This window comes from Pteropus medius, unplaced genomic scaffold (genome assembly GCF_902729225.1).
Source record: "Pteropus medius unplaced genomic scaffold, Ma_sr-lr_union100, whole genome shotgun sequence".
Classification (NCBI taxonomy): domain Eukaryota; kingdom Metazoa; phylum Chordata; class Mammalia; order Chiroptera; family Pteropodidae; genus Pteropus; species Pteropus medius.
Window position 1 is genome coordinate 5,916,916 of NW_024355206.1, and position 20,737 is coordinate 5,937,652.

Sequence of the window (20,737 nt, forward strand, 5' to 3'; positions counted from 1 at the left end):
TGGTCCCAGTTCTTGGTTTGTGGGTGGAGTCATGGAGTCTATTATGTTTTATGTCTTTATGCTGTATTGTGCTATGTGTTCCTCTGTGGTATAAAACATATTTTTGAGTAATTTTTCAGCTTTATTGAGGCATAATCAACATACAATAAACTGAATGTGAAGTATAAAGTGTGATCAGTTTTGATCTATATATACACATAGGAAATTATCACCACAATCAAGATAATAGTCCACCAAATCCGAACTTTTCTTCCTGTACCTTTGTGATCCCTGCCTCCTTTAAATACTTTTATTTTTCACATTTATGCAACAGACCATTAAAGGAGAGCATCCACTGCATTCCTAGAGCTACCATCTTTTTTAATGTTAATGTTTAAATCCACCAACATTAAACAGTATGGAGAGAAAGAGAGTTAAAAGACAACCTGTTTGGGAAAGCTAAATGTGCATATTTTGCAGAAAGAGAACATTTTCCCCTGAAGTCCTGGACTATGAGTAACTCGGCAAGTGTCCTAAAAGTGGAAACATAATTATTACATAACTAACCTTAAAAGTTTATGGCATTTTCGTGTGGCGGTCACTTTTTAAGGTATATAAATGTAGAATCATTGCGTTGTACCCCCGAAACTAACATGATATTGTATGCCATCACAAAAAAAGACCTCTTAAAAAGTTTATGGTACTTTACATTAAAAGGACGAATTCCGAATTTGATTTGAGAGAATTTAATCCCCTTTCTCAGGGCATCGGAACCATTAAAAACTGCCCCGTCGTTACCACCAGGCAACTTTCACTGTAAATGGTCTGCAGGTCACCCCCAAGACCTTGACTGGTTCACGCTGAGTGACAACTTTCTGGCTGCGAAAGCGAATCAGGTCGGCGTCTGACCCGTGCGCTTGGGTAAAGTTAAAATCGCTTCAAACACGACGGTCTTCCGTCCTTGTTCACGCAGCCAGACGCGACCGCGAAAATAAATACCATGCCAAAGGGGAGAGGACCCTCAGCGACCCCGGGTCCACCGCGCAGGAGCGGGGACCGACTCCGGCCGCTTCCCGTCCGCAAACTCGGCAGGTGGCAAGCGTCCCGGAAGGACCTGACACGGAGCGGGGCCGCCACTGCTCCGTGACCGGGACGCCCCGGGACCCCCGCCCGCCAACCGCTCGGAACGCCGCCGCTGGGGGTCCCGCCCCACCCGCCGCCCCGGGGAGCCCCGGGACCCTTCGGCCCCGGCCCCCGGCCGCCACCTGCCACCCTCCCGTCCGCTTCCGGTCGCCGCGGGAGGCCCGGGCGGCGCCTCACGGAGGGGGAAGGGCGGGGGCGCCGGCGCCGCCCGGGCCGCTCCTCACCTCGCCTCACCTGGCGGCGGCCCTCTCCGCCCGACGCGCTGCCCGCCGCCGGTCGCCGCCGGTGAATGGGGAGAGGTGAGGCTGCCGAACCCCGCTCGCTCCGGCCCCGCCGCCGCCACCAGCCCCTCGTCCGCTGTTTAGTAAACTTTTCTGTTTGGTTGCTCGGCCTGTGACGCAACGCGGGGCGCGCTCCGGATTGGCCGGCGCCCGGCGCTGACGCGGCGCCCCGCCCCCCGCAGCCTAATTATTACCGGCCGGGCGGCCCGCCGGCCGAGGGGCGGGGGCGGGGCCACGACTCGGGGCTCTCGACGATTGGTCGGATCCCGAGAGGGGGCGGGGCGTAGCGGGAGAAGCCCTCCTCCTGCTCCGCCCCCTCTGCCGGCACTGCCCGGCCTTCGCGCGCCCAGGCCTGCCAGGCGGCCTCTCCCTGTCACCGCTCAGGGAGCGCGGTACCGGGGGCGTCTTGCGGACGGCCGAAGGTTAGGTGCAGGTCCCTCTGCCACCCTGCAGGGCCTGGCGTGTGCCAGTCGGGGACCGAGGGTCCGGGAGAGTCGCGTTCCCCCTGCCAGTTGCTCAGAGGAATTCTGAGGTCGCTCTCCCACGTGCAACCCCGGGCCCCAGACCTTGCAAAGCAACATCTGAGCTCGGGGTGCGCACCGGTCCTGAGCCAGGGCTTGCAGAGAAGAGCAACCGAGAAGCGCGTGTGCACACATGTGCCTCGCACTCAGGGCACACGCGCGCTCCATAGCACCGCGTCCCCACAGCGCGGCCCCTGCACCTCGCAGCCGAGCTGGGCGAGGGGCGACGAGGAGAATGGCTGCCGGAGGCGTCCTCGCCTTCGGGCTCACGTGCATCGCAAGCAACAAGTGCAGGACCGTTGCATCCTGCTCCCGGGAGTGAGCGGTCCGGATGGGCGGACAGGTAGGAGGCCCACCGAATCCTGAGGATCCCATCCTTGCTTTTAAGTTTCATGCCTTGTGCATCATGATTTTATTTTTTTTGCATTCATTCTGTTTAAAAAATATAATATTAAAACGCTGTTTGTCTCGATTGTCTAGCTTCTTGGTGCCCCTTTAAATTTCACGCAGGAAGCGAGTATCTCACTATCCTTACCCTCGTCAGACGGGTCTCACTTGGAGGAGAGAGATTTTGACCTGACTGACAGTGTACAGAGGTTAGGTATTGTGCAACAGATCTCTGGGATAGGAAGTGGTTAATTATACAGGAGATACGGGCCAGAAAGAAGTCTTGGGTGAGGAGGTGGCCTTGGCTTTGGGCACTGAAGGGTGCGTAAGGCTTAGCTGTGCTGGGAAGCTGCTCTTCTGCAGAGGCTGGAAGAGGCCCTGGGGGATTTGACAGACCGGTGCCTCAGGGTCCGGGAAAGGAATTCATGTTGAGCCAAATGTAAGCAACAATGGGTAAACTGGAGGCTGCTTGCCCAAGGCCTAAAAACATTGAAGATGTGTACTTAAAGGGCATTCAAATTTAAATGAATAAAACAAACTTACAAACAGTGGGGCTAACCCATCCAAAGAGGATTTTGCCCAAGGATATCATCTTCTCTGACTGTGGGGACATGGTTATAATGGAGGCTAGAGACAGTTTTCAGGTCAGTTACTACAGGTCTGAAAAGCCAAATTGAGTAGCAGACTTAGTGTGAAATGGGAAGCCGTTATAGAACTAACTATAGGAGGGGAAAGAAATGGTTGATTATAACGATTTGGTGGACTCTGCCTGTACTAAGAATAATTTCAAAGCCTGGGGTCCTTTCAGCTGTTACTGCCCTCTTGTCGTTGGGTGGTCAACCCTATGCAAGGAATTTGAGGCCAAGGTTTGCATCCCTACTCAGACATGTTTTTGGCTCAGTGACATTAAGCAATACCTAGCTCCCTGGGTCTCAATTTTCTGAGTCTGTGAAACATCAGTGAACAAAACAAAGACCCCTGCCTTTCTAGGTTTTTACAGTAAGTGGCGGAGACAGATGAAGGTGTAGAGCAGGGCAGACAATGGGGAGGGCCAGGGTAGTCCCCATTGAGAAGGTGAGGTTTGAATAATGGACTTGCGGAAAGTAAAGGTGCCGTGCTGTGTGACTAGCTAGAACAGCTTCTAAAGCAGACAACCGTCTGAGCACAGGCCTGGAGGCAAGACCACGCAGGAAGCTTGTGTTTCTGCAGCTGGGAGCATGGGAGAGCTGGAAGGGGGGTTGGAGAGGTAGGGAGGACCCGGTCAGCAGGGCCATGTGGGCCAATGTATGCCCTCTGGCCTTTGCCGTGAGTGAGGAGAAATGAGGGGCCAGCGCGTGGTTTTCAGCAACAAGTAGCATGATCTGACTTAGATTTTAAAGGATCATTTTGGCTGCCGTGTTGACAGCAGCCTAAAAAGACAAAAAAAAAAAAAGTAAAAGCAAGAACAGCTATTACAAGGGTGCTGTCCGAATCCACTGAAAGATGGTGACTTGGACCAGGGTGACAACAGTGACGAGTGGTCAAATTCGGGATGTATTTTGAAGGCGGAGCCAACATAGTTTCACGGATAGATGGGGTGTCGGGTCAGAGAGAGAGAGGAGTCGAAGGTTTTGGGGCTTGAGCCACTGAGAGGCGGGGCAGGAGAGAGAGCGGGCCCTTAGTTTTACACATCTGAGGGGGACGTCAGCTAGGCAGTTGGAGGCATAGGACTAGGGCTCAGGTCAGAGGTAGGGGGGAGATAAAAGTTAGGGAATCGTCATCAGGTAAGTGATACTTAAAGCCGTGAGGCTGATCGGAAAGTGAGAACAGAGAAGACGGAGCTCGGAGCCCCCGGGCCTCTGACATTGAGCCTCTGACATTGAGCGTTCCTGGGGAAGTGTGGGAATGAACCAGAAGACCCAGAGGGAGGAAACAGGTGGGAGGAAAACAGAGTCAGGTGTCCTAGAAACCCAGCGGAAAGGCGTGTGACGAGGAGGGCGTGGTCAGCTGCATGGTAGCCGCTGCAGGTTCAAGTGTGATGAGGACTGAGAATTGACAGCTGCATTTAGTAACACGGAGGTGACCTTGGCGGTAGAGTTCAGGTGGAGGGCAGAAGCTCGAGGGTAGTGGCAGTCACACCTTACTTATTAGGGATTTGGTGGGGGGTTAATGACACGTGAAAAATCTTCCTCAACTGGCAGGGATGTGAGCAAATTCTTAACGGATGTTATCTAAAATTTATTTTTATTCAGATTCTTGCCCCGTTTATCATGGCACCTAACACAGTTGGGTGTCTTTCTGTCTACATTTGGTACGAGTTTGCAGAGGTTGGGTTTCCGTGGCGTCAACTGCTTCCTTCATTCCAAGCCCGGCTGAGAGGTCACAGCCTCGGTGGTGAGTTGAACTTCAGACAGGCCACTGCCACTAATTAGCTCCGTGGTCTTAAGAAACTCATGCAAACTGGAGACAAAAGCCTACCTCCAAGGGTCGCTGTGAGGATTAAGATGCGCATTGTACTCATCCAGCCACTGTTCTGTGACGACTTCCTGCCGGCCGTGTATTTAAGTGCTGACAGGAGACGGAGTGGGAGAGCTACAGGTGCTTCTCTGGTTGGCTCATGTGCACAGCGCTGCTTAAGGGCAGTGTACACAGTCTGTTTATAGCACAGGCACATAATAATTGCTTGGTTCTGCCACATGCTATTAATCAAAGGTCACAAGACTGACCCAGATCCAAGGGCTAGGGAAATGACCCTACTCTTTCAAGCGAGTATCTTGCAAAGAAAGCGTGGCCATGTCAATCCCCTCACCAGCCTGCCTCTTCAGCATCGTCCAAGGGCCCACCTACTTCTAAGTGGGGACTGGCCGGGGAGGGGTGGGGCCACAGCAGAATCTGAGGCTCTGGTTAGTGGCAGAGGACGTACCCTTAGAAAAACTCACAGGCTTGTGTCAACAGTGCTTCTTCTAATAACTTTTCATCGGGTCTAAAGTAAAGGTTCTCAAACTTTTTGGTCTCGGGATCCCCTCATACCCCCAAATTATTGAGGACCCCAAAGAACTTTTAGCTCTCAACATTTACTGTATTAGAAATTGAAAGTGAGCCTTTTAAAAAATAAACACCAATTTACTTAAAAATAGCAATAACCAACCTTTTACATGTTAACATAAAGAATGTTTTTTAAAAATGAAAATTAGCTGTCTTTTCCAGAATATAAGTCAATAAGAAAAGTGATGCTGTGTTCTCCGTTTGCATCTGTCGGCCTACAGAAGAGACGCTGGTTCTCGCAGTCCAGTGCAGTATCACACCTCATGCAGCCTCTGGAAAACCTCACTCTCGTGAGAACAAGGCAGATAATGACTTAGGACAATAACAAAAATAATTGTGATCTTGCTGATGCCCTCGGGGGAGTCTCAGGGATGTCCAGGGGTCCATGGGTCACACTAAGAACCACATCGTCTTGGCAGAGTGTCTTTAAATTGTGGAAAGGGTATTGCACTTGAAGCAGGTGCCCAGGCTAGCATCTCCCTCAGCCCGTGGGCATGCTTCTGCCCATCTACCAACACTCGCGAAATCCCGTTGCCAGCCCTCTTCATGACCATACCCCCCACCACCACCAAACTCCTACTCACCCCTCCAAACCCAGTATAAACGCCTGCTCCTTGCTGAAGGCTTTCGGGACTCCTATTGGCAAAATTAGGGCTCCGCCCTTGTGTGTGTTCACATACTTTGTTCCTCCTGCAGTAGCACTTACTGGGTCAAATAGAAAGGTGTGTCTGCATGTTTGCCTCCTCTCTGATCAGACCGGAGAGCTGTTTTCCTTAAGTTTGATTTTTTTTTTTAAATAATGGTGTGGGATAAAGGGGTAAATGGGTCCACCTCCCAACTTTTAACTAATCGTCCTCGCAGATTTTGTTCAATCCTGCCCTTTCTCGTGGTTTTGTTTGAGGCCTCCTGTATCACGTGTTAACTTTTTGTATATCATAGTTTCTAGATCTGGGCTTTTTCCCTAATCTTGTTACTCTGCTTCAGCACTGTGTGTGTTTTCGTTAAAGAACCATGATATTGTAATCACATTGCTTTATAGTAAGTTTTAGTATCTACGGGAGCTTGTCTTTCCATCATCTATTTGCTCTTTTGAGCTTTACCTGAAATTCTGATCTGTTTATACCTCCAGGTTAACTTGAGAATAATTTTGTTAGTTTCCAAGAAATATCCTGCCAAGATTTTTAATTGGGATTACATATGCCTAAACGATTTGGAGGAGCAGAGAGAGAAATGTGTATCTTACAGAATTTGGATGGCCCATCAGGAAATCTGCTGGGCTGGTTTCCCCGCGCCCCCCCCCCCATTTTTTTAAGCTTTTAAAAAACCTCTAGCATATTTTAATCCCTTAATTTTATATAACTTTATGAAATAGTAAAGAGAAAACACATGATCATAGTACTTCTGGTTAATTCATTTAGCTATAGTTTGCTTCGTCGATAGTGTGGATCTTTTTTCTTGTATTTTGAAACTGGCCAGCGATAATATATTATAATGCTGTTTAATTCTGTATGTCTATTTTACACCTGACCGCGTAACTGATCTTGTAAAATAGTTATCTTTATTAATTTTTCAGTCGATTGCTTTGGGTATCAAGCTTCTAGGTTGCACCTGGCAACCCCACCAGTGTCTGGGTACCAGGCAGGTATGTGCTCGCCCCACTGTGGGCGACAAATGTTTGTCAAACGAGTGGATCAGTCCATGAATCACACAGTGTTGAGTTACAGGAGAGCCTGGAACGAAACAGCTCAGTGCTTACAACACTGGGCGGTCAGTGCTGGGCTCCAGGCCTGGCCCTTCCACTTAGCGGGTGAGCGAGATCGGGGCAGGTTGTTGAAGTTCTCTGTGCTTCGCTTCCTTGTCTTTAGAGATCATAATATTTTCTTCCTTAGGTTGATTAAATGAAAAACAGTTTATGCAGAGTGCTTAGCACACGTCTGGCACAAAAATAAGTGCTCAGTACACAGTAGTTATAAATGCGATCTAATTAGTTGCCTGATCCAGTCATAGCTGAAATTAAGTGGTCTTTTGCAAGAGTTGACTGGGTAGGGACACACACCGACAGGCAGCAAGCAACCAACAGTAATTGGCAAGCAGAGCAGTAAAGATGACCCACCTAGCTCGTAAGCGAAGAAATGCACAGGCAGGTCACGGAGCCCTGTGCCCGCTGCTCAGGCGGGAGGAATGCACAGAGCTGCCCTTGCTGACTGGGCAGGCCAGGTGTGGCTGAGTCAGCGGGCGGCACGTTCGCGTGGCCTGGATCCTGGGAGCTGGGGCTGGCGGGGCGCCAGATTGAGGAGGCGGGTGCTGACACCGAGGTGCTTCTGCGTAGCACTGAACGCCTCTCTATTAATTAGCCCATCCGGACCGGCCGCCCTGGAATGTGTGCCAACCAGCACATGCAGCAAAGGACACGGACCGAAGGGCGATCGACTGTCGGGGTCGGCCCAGGGTGTCTGGGGCCGATGCCGGCATTGAACCAGCCCTGGGCAAACCCGACGGTTGTTCCCTCTCCTTGAGTAAGGTCCTTGGGCAGCGGGGTGAGGCAGAGCCCCAGGCTCGGTCCCCGGAGATCCGACGGCCGCAGGTTGGTGTTGACCCCCAGCTGCCCCGAGGGGCTGCGCTGCTGGGTGTTTGGGAAACAGTGCCATCTCTGACCCTGTTCACGAGTCACTTCCACACGAGAGGAAATGGAGTCGGGAAACATGGAGGATCAGATAACTTGGGATTGCGGTTTGGGGCCCGACTCCGGTGTCCCCTAGGTGTCTGTTCCCTCATCTGGACCATACGCGTTTGTGAGTTGGCCGTCTTTCCCGACAGAATCTCGAGGCTGGTGACTTCCTATCCGGCACAGCGTCGGGACTCGGGACGTGTCGAATGAGTAAATGCAGCAAGTTGCTGTTCAGCTGCTGCAGGACGTAGGAGCCGAAGGGGCAGAACGAGGTGGCGAAGCCGCCTGTTTTGAAAAGATGCTTAAGTCAAAACGAGAGGACCAGAATAGACACAATAGGAAGTCTGGCCTCCAGCACACAAACAGGAAGCGCTCGAACAACAACCTCGCAATCATCCACGGGGCCTTGTGTTGCTAGATTTCCTGGCAGAGGTTCTGTTCGTTTGGGGACCTTCCCACCAGCGGGCCTGGCCCCAGGTCCAGTGCTCTCTCCTGCTGGCTTTCATTGTGCCAACACACATGGTGGTGGATCCGACCGAGAGGCACTGGGCTCCCCGAGGCCCTGGGCAGAGTGTTGGCGGGATGCAGAGGCTAACAGGAAAGGGAGCTGCCCGCCGGGGGTGCCTGTGCCCCGGGGGACTCTGCTCAGACACACGAAGGCACACGCACGGCCGTGGTGCGGCAGAGGAGCCATGAAGCGTCCCGTGTGGGTGCTTCCCTTTAAAGGCCATGGCGTGACCTAGCAGGTGTAAGCCGGAAACTTTAGGGCAGCCAGAAGGGTGCCGCCCGGGTCACTTGGCTTCCCCCCGTGGCTCCTCCTCGAGTCTCACACCTGCATCCTTGCTCACCTCCGCTGGCTCTGGCTTGTCGCCAGACCTGACAGTCACGTGCCACTGGCACGTATGTGCTCCACTTGGCTCCCAGCCGCTTCCGTGCCAGCCGGTGCTGGCAGCTGACTCGCGTTTTATTTACTCGCTCCCAACTCCACCCTCTCCTGCCCCGCTGACTTTGGTGCCTGGCGTTTGCCTGCAATGCCGACCGACTTTAAATATTTATGTGCAGTGTTTCCTCTGTGCAGGCCCTGGGCTGGCTGCCGGGCTATATTGGTAAACAAGACAAGTTCTTGTGGACTCACTTTGCCGCCAGTCATACGCAGTGTGCTGAGTGCTAGGATGGGTGTAAGCTCCCGGGGACGTGGCGCGGAGGACGGGGTAGAGGTGGCGAAGCTGGAGTAGGGAAATCTGGGGGCTGCAGCTCTGTTTCTCCGTTGTAGTTCATGCCATGAATTACAGCCTCATGCCTTGTCCATCTGTCCCCACCCTCCCCCCTTCACTCATCCATTCATCGGATCCTTCACCAATGATTGAAACATAGACTGTGTGCCACGTGTTCTGCAAAGTCCTGGGAACATGCTAGAAAAGTCTGGTTCCTGTGCCACTTTGGACTTTAGGTTCCCAGGTGTGTCCTGCTCCTCCCTGCCATTCTCTTCCTCTGCTTGGAACATCTTAGTGCCCCCACCCTCTCTACCTCCCTCACCCTCCACTCCCATTTACCTCCTCTCCATCCTTCCAGACCTCAGCTCGAGGGTCACCTCCTCCGGGAAGGCTCCCCTGACCCGTTTGCAGCCCCACTACGATGCTCTCGTACCAACCTGTCGTTTCTTCCGTAGCACCTGTAATTAATGGCCTGTTCATTCAAGGCGCCGTTCCGTTCATGCAGCTCCTCCCAATCATCTTTGTCAGTGTAGTGTTCGCGCTGTCACGTGACAGCATCTTTAATACGAGCAAATCGGACAGACGGACGGACGGACGGATGGACGAACTGGAGCCGAGGCAGAGTGACGCGGGGACTAATTAGGAGACTGACCCAGTCAGTCGTCAGGCAAGAAAGAGAGGAGAATCGAGAACAGGCCAAGGCAGCAGAAGCGGCAGAGCCGGGAGAGGATCGACAGGGAGAGGATCCGGCGGACTCGGGCTCCGCCCGAGGGTCAGCAGCGAAGCAGAGCGGGCACTGTAAGGTGACCGCGGGGTTCCGGCTGAGGGCCGGGGAGACCGAAGGTCAAAGAGCAAGTTTGGAGGATGCAGCGAAGAGCCTGAGCTGCTGGATGTGCGGTATCTGTTGAGGCACCAAAGTAGAAATTTGAAATTCTTATGGCCACTGTGAAAGCTGGGATGACACAGTCGTCCCCTCTTCCCCGTGGGCGACGCGCTCCTGGTAGGTGCCCGCAACCACAGCACCGCACCCCACAGGTGCTGTTTTCTTCTCCATGCGTATAGTTTTCATAATGTTTAATTTACAAATGAGGCACAGTAAGAGCATAATAACAATAGCTAATAATAAATTAGGACAATCGCATCAATATACTGTAATAAAAGTTATGCGGAGCTGGCCTCTAGAGCTTCTTGTCCTGCCCTCAGCTTTCTTCTTCGGATGACGCGAGATGAACAAACGCCTCCGTGATGACAGGAAGGAAGGCGCTCAGGATGGTGCACGATTTATAAAACCCCACGAGTTGTTTATTTCTGGAATTTTCCATTTAATATATTTGGACCGCGGTTGACCGGGGACGACGGAAACCATGGAAGGCAAAACCGTAGATAAGGGGGGACTGTTAGCTGCTCTACGAGATAAACTCCACCATGTCAGTGGCCCAACACAAGGGAAGTTTTTTTATTTAAAAAAAATTTTGGTCCACAGGATGAACCAAGCGGGTGAGGCATTTGGGTCGTGGTGAAGTGGGGTCCAAGGAACTAGGATCCGTTCGTTCTTGTGGCTCCGCCATTTGCTTGGGGCCTTAGAGCCGAAGGGGAGAGAACATGGAAAACACACCTGCGAAGGTGCCACCTCGCATCCGCTTTGGGGCAGAGCCCAAAGCAGGAGCCCAAGTCCCCGTAAAGCTGGGAGTCCAGACCAGCCTCTTCTCCGGAACGGGCCTGCGGCGCTCGGGACACGACGGATGGACAGATACGATGGCGCTCGGGGGGCCGTGGAGAGGGCCACGGGGTCAGCTCCGCTCCCAGCCCGCCGAGGCCCTGCGTGGGACATCGACTCCGACCGAGTCCGACAACACGAGTCTCTGGTTTCTCCCAGCCCCATTCTCCGTCGGGCGAATGCTTCTTTATGGACAGTTTTGTCTCCTTAAGGCAGCTCCCAGAGGACCGCCGCCATTACGGCGATAATCACAACACCCACTTCGCTGGCGCGGGAATGTCAAGTGCGTGACATCCGTGACGCCCGCCTTACCCGTGCCCTCCCAAGGCCACCGTCTCTGCTCTCCACAACAGACATCTCTACCGAGCAATCGCGCCGTTCCCCAGTGAACCCAGACACGGCCTCAGAATCCTTCTCGAATCCGGTCTGGTAAAGTCTCGGGGGTCGGCTCATGAGATGGCACCTGCTTGCCCCCCCCAGGCCAGCCGTGTTTCCGTTTACACGGTGTTTTTCCATACAGTATCGCGTGTGCTTTTCTCAATAGCTCCGTGAAGTACTTGGCACCGGGCCTGTTTTACAGATGAGAAATTTGCTATCTCAAGAACTTAAGTGACTTTCCCAAAATTACACGTAGAAGTCGTGGCGGAGTCAGGATTTGGACTCAGGGGTCTTGATCTAAATCCCAAGGATCCTGGCGAGGCATCCTTCCTCACCCGTGCGTCTTATAGGTAACAAGGTCTTTAACGCGTTTTCAGGGACAGAGGAAGTCGAGCCCAACTGCCGAGCCTCTGGAGCTGGCCCGGCAGATGGCGGGGGTTTTCCTGGCTGGGAAACGTGGTCGCATTCCAGGTGAGCAGCTGCAGCCTCCCCGTCGCTAGCTGGAGTTTGGGCAAATGTTTGCTTCTGTGTGCAGACGTCCACGGATGCATGCCAGCAGGGGGTAGAGAATGTGACCTCTACACATCGGGAAGGTAGGCCTTGAGCCTCTCGAGAGTGGGGTCACGGGGGCAGAGCCATAGCCACCAAGATATAGGGACGGAATTTTGTCCGATAATTGACATTTTAGAAAAAGTAAACGCGCGGTCCATACCAGTGAAAAGCACCAGACCACGTGCGGTAGACACGTGGACATATCCGCACACCCACTCCGAGAGGCCTAAGCTAAAAACGGCGCTCTCCAGACTCCGGGCCCCTGGAACATGAGACGTGAATGACTCTATCTGCTGAGTGGTCTTGCGTGTGACGCTGAATCATACAGGGAGAGGAACATGCCCTGGGTTGCGATAGAGACTCTGGGGAGCGATGGCTGCTGGTAGCCTCCTGCTTTACGAGGTGGCTTCTTGGAGATGGTGGGGTGGCAGCTTCCGGCTTTTGGGACTTCTCCGTCATGCATAAGCAGAAGGTCCTTGGGCTGCACAGTTCTTTGTTGTGGCTTCGGGAGTCCCTCCCCGAGGCTCATTCCAATGTGTGTCTTTCATCCCTCCAGTGACTCCGCCATCTGTCTTTAACCCTTAATCAGTGCCTTTCTGTCCAGACCAGCTTGGGCGGATTCCGGATTCCATCGTCTGACAACACCCACGCCCTGGAGGAATGCATCCAGCCTCTGCGGGTCCCTCCTGGTCACTCCCAGGCCTTCAGAGAGGCCCCTTCTGGGCCTGGGGCCTATGTGCCGCCCTCCCCGGGGACCAGGCTGTGCCACTGCTGTGCTCACAGCTCTCTGTCTTTCTCTGAAGCGGGAGCCCAGGTCCTCCGGGAGTTCTGTAAGCGTCCATGTGGGGCCATGGCCCCTGTTCCTAGGACCCCTGGTTCCTAACTCACCTGTGAGCACACCTTCCAAGTGCGAACCAACCCTCCAGAGCCCACACCCGCACCTGCGTCGCCTGCGTCCCCTATGGGGTGCTCACGCTCCGGCCACGCCCCACCTCCGCTGATCAGCCTAGGGCCAACCCCGAGCCTTCTCAGCCAGCCTTGCCTGTTCCTTTCTGTGGAAATCACAGCAAAGGTTCTTGCCCTAATGTTCCCCTCATCCCTGTGCCTCCTGACCCCCCACACCCCCCCGCCCCGCTTCCCCACGTGGCCCCGGGGTGTGGCGTGTCCTCTTCCCTTAGGATCTCTGAGTGTAACAAAGTCCTGTTTGAATGGTGCTGACTCCTGGTCTGTTGGCTTTATATTTAATAGTAGAAGCTGCATTTTAAAACACCCTTTTATCCATTCATCCATCCATTTAAAAGGTGTCTACATCAGCCTCTTAAGCGCCAGGATTCTAGGCCTCAAGCACCCCGTGATGAGCTAATCAGACACGATTGCCGCCTTTATGAAGTATAATTAGAGCAACAAACATGAAACAAATAATCGCACAGATAAATATATAATTAAAAAGCATGGCAACATAAATGAAGGAAAAAAATCACAAGGTACTATGTGAGCTTAAGGGAGGAGGAGGTGGCTCCTAAACCGAGGCCTGAAGCATGAGCCCGGTGAAGAGCGAAGAACACTGAGGGAGAGGGCAGCTCGTGCAAAGGCCCCGAGGCAGCACGGGCGTGTCGGGAGGGCGGTCAGTGTGGGCAGGGCACCGGGAGTGGGGAGAAGCAGGCGTCAGATGGTGCCGCGGGGCTGTCAGGGCTGGGTCACGCAGAGCTTCCGAGGACACCGTAAGGATTCTGGGGTGCTTCCTCAAAGTGACAAGATATGTCTGAAGGATTTTCAGCAGAGAGTTTTCTAATCTAATTTCCTCTTCTAAAAGACCACTTGGCCACTGTGGATGGGGCAGGAGGGACCGGGCAAGGGGGGTGGCTTTGAGATTAGAAGTGGCAGGTGTGTGTGACCGGCTGACCGCGTGACGGGGAGGGAGTTTGGAGGCCGAGTGGCTGCGCGGTCTGCCCCCGGGCAGCAGGGGTGAGGGGAGCGACTCCCAGACTGTAGAGCCTGAGTTGCTCCTGTGGAGCTGGCTCTACCCTTGCGAGAGCCCCAGGCAGGCCCGCCCCTGAGCCCAGCACCCCTTCCTAGGGGTCCGAGCTGGGCTGGAGAGGCAAAAGTGTCTGGTGGGCTGCCCCCACGCCCCCTCCCTGGACCTCTGCCACAAGACGGCTCAGACCAGTGGCCTGTACCTTGAGCTCACCTCTGCTGCCCCCACCCCAGCAGAACGGAAGGTTCTGGAGAGAAGGAGGTGTGGATAATCGGATATGACCTCAGCCACCCCCATCTTTCACGTTCCTTAAAAAGTATCGTTTGCCCCTTCTGGGGTGTGGGCAGGGTAGATCACTTTTTCAGGACTCATAAGACTTCTCTCCTCCAGGGAGTACAAATCAGGAAACTGTGATTTTTAAAAACTGGCTCCCATCCCCACCAACCCTCCCGCCCCGTGCCACCCCATGCGTGGAGAACTGGTTTTTCTGTTGCTAAAAAAATGAAGCTGGCTTTTTTATAAAAATCACATGTAGCGAGGTGAAATTTACATACAATAAAATGCCTTCATTTTAAGTGTATAATTCGACGTCGGCGGTTTTTTTTCCAGTTCAGTGGGTTTTTTAAAGTGTCAACACCCAGGTAACCAGCAGCCAGCACAATCAAGATCTAGACCATTTCCGTCACCTGGGAAAGACCCCTTGGGCCCAGTTCCCGTACCCCGGCCCCAGAAACCACCGTCTGGCTTTCTCTGCCAGCCCGAGGTCAGTTCCGCATGTTCGAGAATTTCACGTTTAGTAGGGCCGTGCAGTGTTTGATTTTTGCGTGTCCAGTTTTTTCTCCTTAGCCTCGTGTTTTAAAAACATACCCCGGTGTCGCGGGTCTTGACGATCCGTCGTTATTGCTCATCGTGTCCCGTGACCCCGCGCTGGTGGCCCATCGCCCTGCCCGCGGGTGTTTGGGTGCTGTCACCGGGCCGGGCGGTGACGAAGGCAGCCGCTGAGATCGCCGGAGCGCCCTTGGAGGGCGCTGTCATTCCCGTCCGGGGAAACGCTGCACGGCGGAGTTGCGAGGCTGTGCGATGAGGCCGGCGGCACTTCCCTAGAGACCGCCAAGCTCCGGCCCCAGGTGGCGGCACCGCCTTGCAGCCCCATCGGGGCCCGAGGTGGCAGCTCCCCTACATCCCCCCCGCACCTCGCTTCTGTCGCTTTTTCTTCAGCCATCCTAGAGGTCTGGAGAGGTGATCCCCTCAACGCGTTCTTTTTACGTTTTTCCAGGTTTTTCGATTGATAATCGGCAGATAAAAAGCAGTGTCATTAAGGTGTACAATGAGAAGACTTGACACCCGTGTATATGATGAAGTGATCCCCACGATTAATGCCTCCCTCACCTCGCACGGTTTTGTGTGCGTGTGTGAGAACACTTTAATATCGATTCCCAGCAACTCGCGAATAGAAGATACTGTCACATTAACTAGAGTCACCATGCTACGCGTTTATCCCCCAAACTTACCGTCTTATAACTGGGCGTCTGGGCCCTTCGGCCGTCGTCTCCCGTTCCCCACCCCTCAGCTCCTGGCCACCGTGTCACAGTCCACTCTGTGTTTCTGTGAGTTTGACTTCTGTAGATTCCTCATGTAAGTGAAATCATGTGGTTCTTGTCTTTCTCTGACCTATTTCAACGAGCACAGGACCCCCCAGGTCCATTTAAGTGGTCACGAATGGTAAGATTTCATTCTTCGTTTATGGCCGAGTAATGTTCCTGTGTAGGTATGTGCCACCCCTCCTTTGCCCATTCGTCCACCGACGGACACCGAGGTCGCTTCCATAATCTTGGCTTTGTTCGTACCGCGGCAGGGAACGTAGGGGTGTGTGTGTCTTTCTGACGTAGTGTTTTGGATTTCTCGAGATCACTATCCAGAAGTGGAATTGCTGGGTCACGTGGCAGGTCCACGGCAGTTTTTGGAGGGAGCCGCGCACGGTTTTCCGTCCCGCGGGCAGTGCACGAGGCTTCCCTTTTCTCCACGGCCTCGCCTGCTCCCTCGGCGCGGTTTTAACGGGCACTTTCTACCCGCCGTAGATGTCATGCTTCCATTCAGGGGCTCTTCGCCAGTTATCACTTGTGAAACGCCTACATATTTAACTGTTTTGTCCACTTTTAAAAGTTGGGTTGTTCGTCATCTTGTTATCGAGTTATACTCTGCACGCAAGTCCTCGGTCAGATCTGTGTATGTTCTGATGTTGTTTCTCCCGATCTATGACCTGTCTTCTCATTTTCTGAAGTGTCTTTGAAATTTTTAGATTTGACGCAGCCCAACGTATCGGTTTTTTCTCTTACGGTTTACGAAATGGGACTTCTGGGGCTATTGTAAGAAAAAAATGTGAGAATAGGAATTTTCGTTGTACAGGGGTAAAGAGATGTGAGTAGGAACTTGGAGGCGCCTGGGGAAGAAGGAAAAATTAGGAGGGAGCTTCTAAATGCCGGGACCCCGAACCAGGGCAGTGGGAACCAGGACGACAGCTGCTGGTGTTTACTATGTTCCAGGCCCTGTCGCAGGCTCTTGGCGTGTATTAACAACCGTGCAGTCTTCATGACACTCGTGTGGAACAGGTGCAGTTATGACCCCTATTCCACAGTTAGGGAAACCGAGTCACAGTAATTAAGCAACTCTAGGTCATGCAGCTAATGAGTGGTAGAGCCAGGATTTGAACCCTCGGAGACTGGCATCTGGCCCTGAACCACTAGGCTTTGCAGTGTCTGGTCAGGAAGGCTGCTGGCCGGTAAGTGGTAGGCAAGGAGGCTGAAAAAGCCTGCTGCAGGGGACACCTGCGGGGGTGTCCCCTGTGGAGCGTCCTCTGGTGTCCTCAGCACAGTCCCACCCGGGCTTCTGTACCAATAAGTCATCACCGAAGGGGACGGGACGCTAACCTAAACTTCCTGTCCCATCACAGTCAGATCGAAAGCAGCGTTTCCACCAAGATGCAGACCTCGTGCTGCAAACCGGGCACGGGGACCGGAGGCCCCTGGTCCTGCTTTGTGACTTCCCCCCGAGGACGTCCTCGTGGGCTTTGACCTCTCACCTCCCGCACGCCGAAGCCCCATTTCCATCCCCGGTTGTCACCCCTCCCTGGGTGTCACCTCACCGTCTCTGCCTCCACATCTGGCCTTTTACTACCATTTGGCTGGTTCCTCGGTCCTGTTTGTTCCCCGGTTCTGAGCCCTGCCCCCCCAGGATGCCATCCCCCACTGCTCACCCTGCCGCAGGCTGACGGCTGGGAGGATGTGGGGTGGGTTCTGAGCTTCCATCTCTGCAGGTCGAGTGGCTGCCGCTCCTTAGAAACACGGGAAAACATTCTACAGAACACACGCATTTCCAAAGTTCACTTGAAGAGACAGAGCTTGTTTTTCCCTACTTTTTTAAGCCATGAGAAAACTCTAATCATTTTGAGACGGTTATAATGTCGGGAACCTGCCCTCTTCATAGTAGAAAGAAAAGCTTTTGCAGATAAGTAGCTGGCAATAACAAAGGAGAGACTAGAAAACTGAAAAATTATTACATCTAATTAAATACTGGCCTTTCCAAAGAGCTGGGGTAAGAAAAAAAAAAAACACCTCCCAGAGGTCCAAAGCCACCAGACGATTCGATGAAATAGAACCTGAAGAGCTCAAAATGAGAGAGAGATGAGGTACTGAAAATAGTAATAAATTCAAGGGTTTGACGAAGTTTGCAGAGAAGGTGGACTCTTAATCGAAGTCACCTTCGGTAACGTTTGAGCGAGACCTGCCCCCTCCCCTCCCCCCACATCACGATAACTCATGTGTTCCATAAAAATCCAGCCCGAATGGGAGATCTCCAACTCTTAACATGGACAGTGTTTTATTGAATCGTCCCAAATGGTCTTCCTTTCTTTACGTGGTCATCACACAGGACAGAGTTTCCTTTGGAGCCACCGAGGCCTCATTTGCCCAAGTGTCATGCGAAGCGCGTTAGCACATCAAACTAGGAAGGCCCGGCTCTCGGACTGGAGCCGCGGTCATCTCTGGCTCTTCTGGTGACGTGATCGAGCTCGGAGCAATGAACTCCAGGTAAACGGGGTGGGTCAAAAGGGCCGAGAGCCCACAGGCCCAGGCACGTGTTGGGTGCCTGGCGTGGAAGGCCGAGAGGGTGTTGCCAGGAGGCATGGGGTGGCCGAGCATGGCCGGGGACACGTGTCCCCACACACACACAACAGCACGCCTCTCGCCCAGCTTTTCGACGTCATTCACTTCTCACACCAACACTCAGGCTTTCCAGAGGAGGGAAGGAAGGTATTGACCAAAAAATTGTAACTGGACATAACCATGTCGACTTGATATCGGCCAGGCAGCTGGATTCCACTGTCCGATTCTGCTGCGTGGACACGTGCAGGCTTTGCCTTCGCTCAGTCAGGATGAACACCAAAAGCAAGACAAACTCTGGTATTGTCTTTTGCCCAGGAGAGCCTGGGAGAAATGGCAGAGTCCCCACCCACAAGTCAGCACAGGGACCGGGAAAGTAGGAGCCGGCACTCCCGGGGGACCCTGGCAGACCCACAGGTCCTGGGGTGCTGGGGCCCGGGCAGAGAGATGCTGACCCCTGTGACTCAGACTATGGGGTATAGGATCAGCAGCCAGACGGGCCGGGGCTGAACCCCTCGAGGCCTCTGGGCCCTCTGGGCGCCCGGGCAGGTGGCGGTCAGAGAGCCACAGGAAAGAATAGGGGGTGGCGGGTGCTCACGTGCTCCTGCCCGCCAGTGTGCGCCCCCCGCCCCCCGCCCCCCGCATCGCTCACCTTCCGGCTCACCTGAAGGATGTTGCCTAATTCCAGGCAATCAGACACGTCCCAAGGTGTTTAGCCAATCCGAGAACTCGGTGGTGAGGAAATGAGGTGCCGGGATGGAGGACACCCACCTGGACGCCACGGACCCCCACCTGGTGCAGGACTCCGACTATCCCCTGGGACGCCACCACCCACAAAGCCCGGGTAAATCTCTGGGACAGTCTGGCCTCTTTACGGTGCCCGTCTCCCAGCAGCTGGGACCCGCCCTGCCTGGGGCTCACCCCACCCCAGTAGCTGCCATGAGGGCTTAATTCTCCCGCCAGCCTTGGCCCAGCCCCCTCACGGTGATGGCAGAGGCGTGGAGCCAGTCAGTGGGCAACGTTTGAGGATCCCTAACGAGACCTGGAGTGCCCTCTCGGTGCTGGGGATGGGGACAGGGCGTCGTGGGGGGAGCGGGGACAACACGGAAGCTAAGGCTGGGTGTGGCGGCTCCTCTTCCAGGCCTCTGACCGGGGCAGAGAAGGAAGCAGTGCAGACGATTCCGATGCAGAAGGAATGCGTGGTGCGCGTTTTCATTGCTGGTGCCTCCAGAATGAAGGCCCAGATCCTTCCAATAAAAAAAAAAATTAAAATTAAAAAAATTACAGGAAAAAGTGAAACAAGGAGATGCTGTCCGCTCTAGGAGATGGAGCTTGGTGCACGACAGGAAGGACTCCAGCAGGCAGGGCGCACGCCAGGGTGGACACCTTTGCCCCTTTCCCGGGTGACCATGTGCTGGGCACAGGCTCCCCAGTCTCACTGGGCGGCTGTATTAATGACCCCTCATCGTCTGGCTTCCTTGTCCTGGTTTCCTGTCGCATTGCTCCCTTTGTTGTGGGACCCCCAGACGACCCCCCCACCCCCCTGCTCTTCTCCCTGTCTGTGCAGCCCCAGCTCCCCCTTCCCTGCCTCGTGAGGCCCTATACTTCCCCGCCCCAATCCCGGTAATGTTGAAACCTCTTGTTTTCAACACTACGAAATGTAACACTGACTCAGGAAAGTGTATAAAACATAAATTCACAGCTCCATGAGTTACTACAAAGCAAACGCCAAAGCAACCAGCACCCGGATCAGGAAATAGAACATTCCCCCCCACCTCATCCTTTCCTAATTACAGTCCTCCCCCTCCATCGGCCTTACTTTTATAGAAACCAGTTCCCTGCATTTTCTTTCTTTCTTTTTTTACCGCCTAGGAATGCACCCCCTAAAATGCTAGCTTCGTTTTGCCTGTTTCGAACCATTTATAGATGGGATCCTACAGCATGTGCTCTTGTGTTTTGCTTCCTTGGCTCAATTTTATACGTGGGAGCGTCATCTAGGTTGCTGTGTGTAGCTGTGGGTGATTCACTTGCAATGCTGCATAGATTTCCTCTGGAAATATTCCACAGACTATTCATTCTACTGTGCTGGACGTTCGGATCATTTCTCGTTTGGGGGGATGATGAGGGATGCTGCTGTGAACATCCTTCTGCACACGGTCTGTTTCCTCTTCTCCTGTCGTTGGGTATCTGAGACGTTTCGGTTGCCGTTACGAATAAGTCGCTCTGTACATTCCTGTCCATGTCTTTTGAGGGACGCAGCACGGATTTCTCTTGGGTATAATCCAGAGGATGGGGATGCTGGGTCGAGGGTGGATATATATGTGTGAATAGCACCCAAGCTTCTGCAGAGAGATCGTATCGTTCACACCCCAAAAAACGATGTCAGAGAGAGAGAGTTGCAGTCGCTCCACATCCTTGCCAACGCTTGATGTTGTCAGCCTTTTAAATTTTTAGCCGCTCTGCTTGGTGTGTAGCGGTATCACGCTGCGGTGGAATTCGCGTTTCCCGGACAAGGAATGATGTGGAGCACCTTTTTATGTGTTTGTGCGATAATAGAAAAAAAATATATATATATATATATACACACGCACACACATATGTATATATATATATACACACACACACACACGCATATATATATACATACACACACACACATATATATACACATATGCGTCTGTGTGTGTGTGTGTGTGTGTGTATGTTGGTTTCTGCCCCAGTTCCTGGCACAGTGCTCTTGA

At 53.3% G+C, this 20,737-nt stretch overlaps 2 protein-coding genes across 12 annotated transcripts in view; one reads left to right on the top strand and one right to left on the bottom strand.

The window, feature by feature from the left end:
* ZFAND6 (zinc finger AN1-type containing 6) overlaps positions 1-1,504 on the bottom strand; it is a 42,580-nt gene extending 41,076 nt beyond the window's left edge. For 2 of the 7 annotated variants that reach the window (XM_039858393.1, XM_039858395.1), the window contains exon 1: positions 1,347-1,499. The gene's annotated coding sequence lies outside the window, so the exon portion shown is untranslated. Of the gene's footprint in view, positions 1-1,346 lie in introns of all 7 variants that reach the window. The other 5 variants (XM_039858394.1, XM_039858391.1, XM_039858399.1 and 2 more) reach the window with 5 other exon arrangements.
* A 207-nt stretch (positions 1,505-1,711) lies between these two features.
* The window catches only part of BCL2A1 (BCL2 related protein A1), a 47,009-nt gene continuing 27,983 nt past the window's right edge, over positions 1,712-20,737 (top strand). For 2 of the 5 annotated variants that reach the window (XM_039858387.1, XM_039858389.1), the window contains exons 1-2: positions 1,712-2,267; positions 4,543-4,684. In XM_039858387.1, coding sequence (XP_039714321.1) covers positions 2,256-2,267; positions 4,543-4,684 — 154 coding nt within the window. In that variant the 5' untranslated portion in view covers positions 1,712-2,255. Of the gene's footprint in view, positions 2,268-4,542; positions 4,685-11,146; positions 11,364-11,689; positions 11,784-12,468; positions 14,413-14,448; positions 14,603-20,737 lie in introns of those variants that run through there. The other 3 variants (XM_039858384.1, XM_039858388.1, XM_039858386.1) reach the window with 3 other exon arrangements.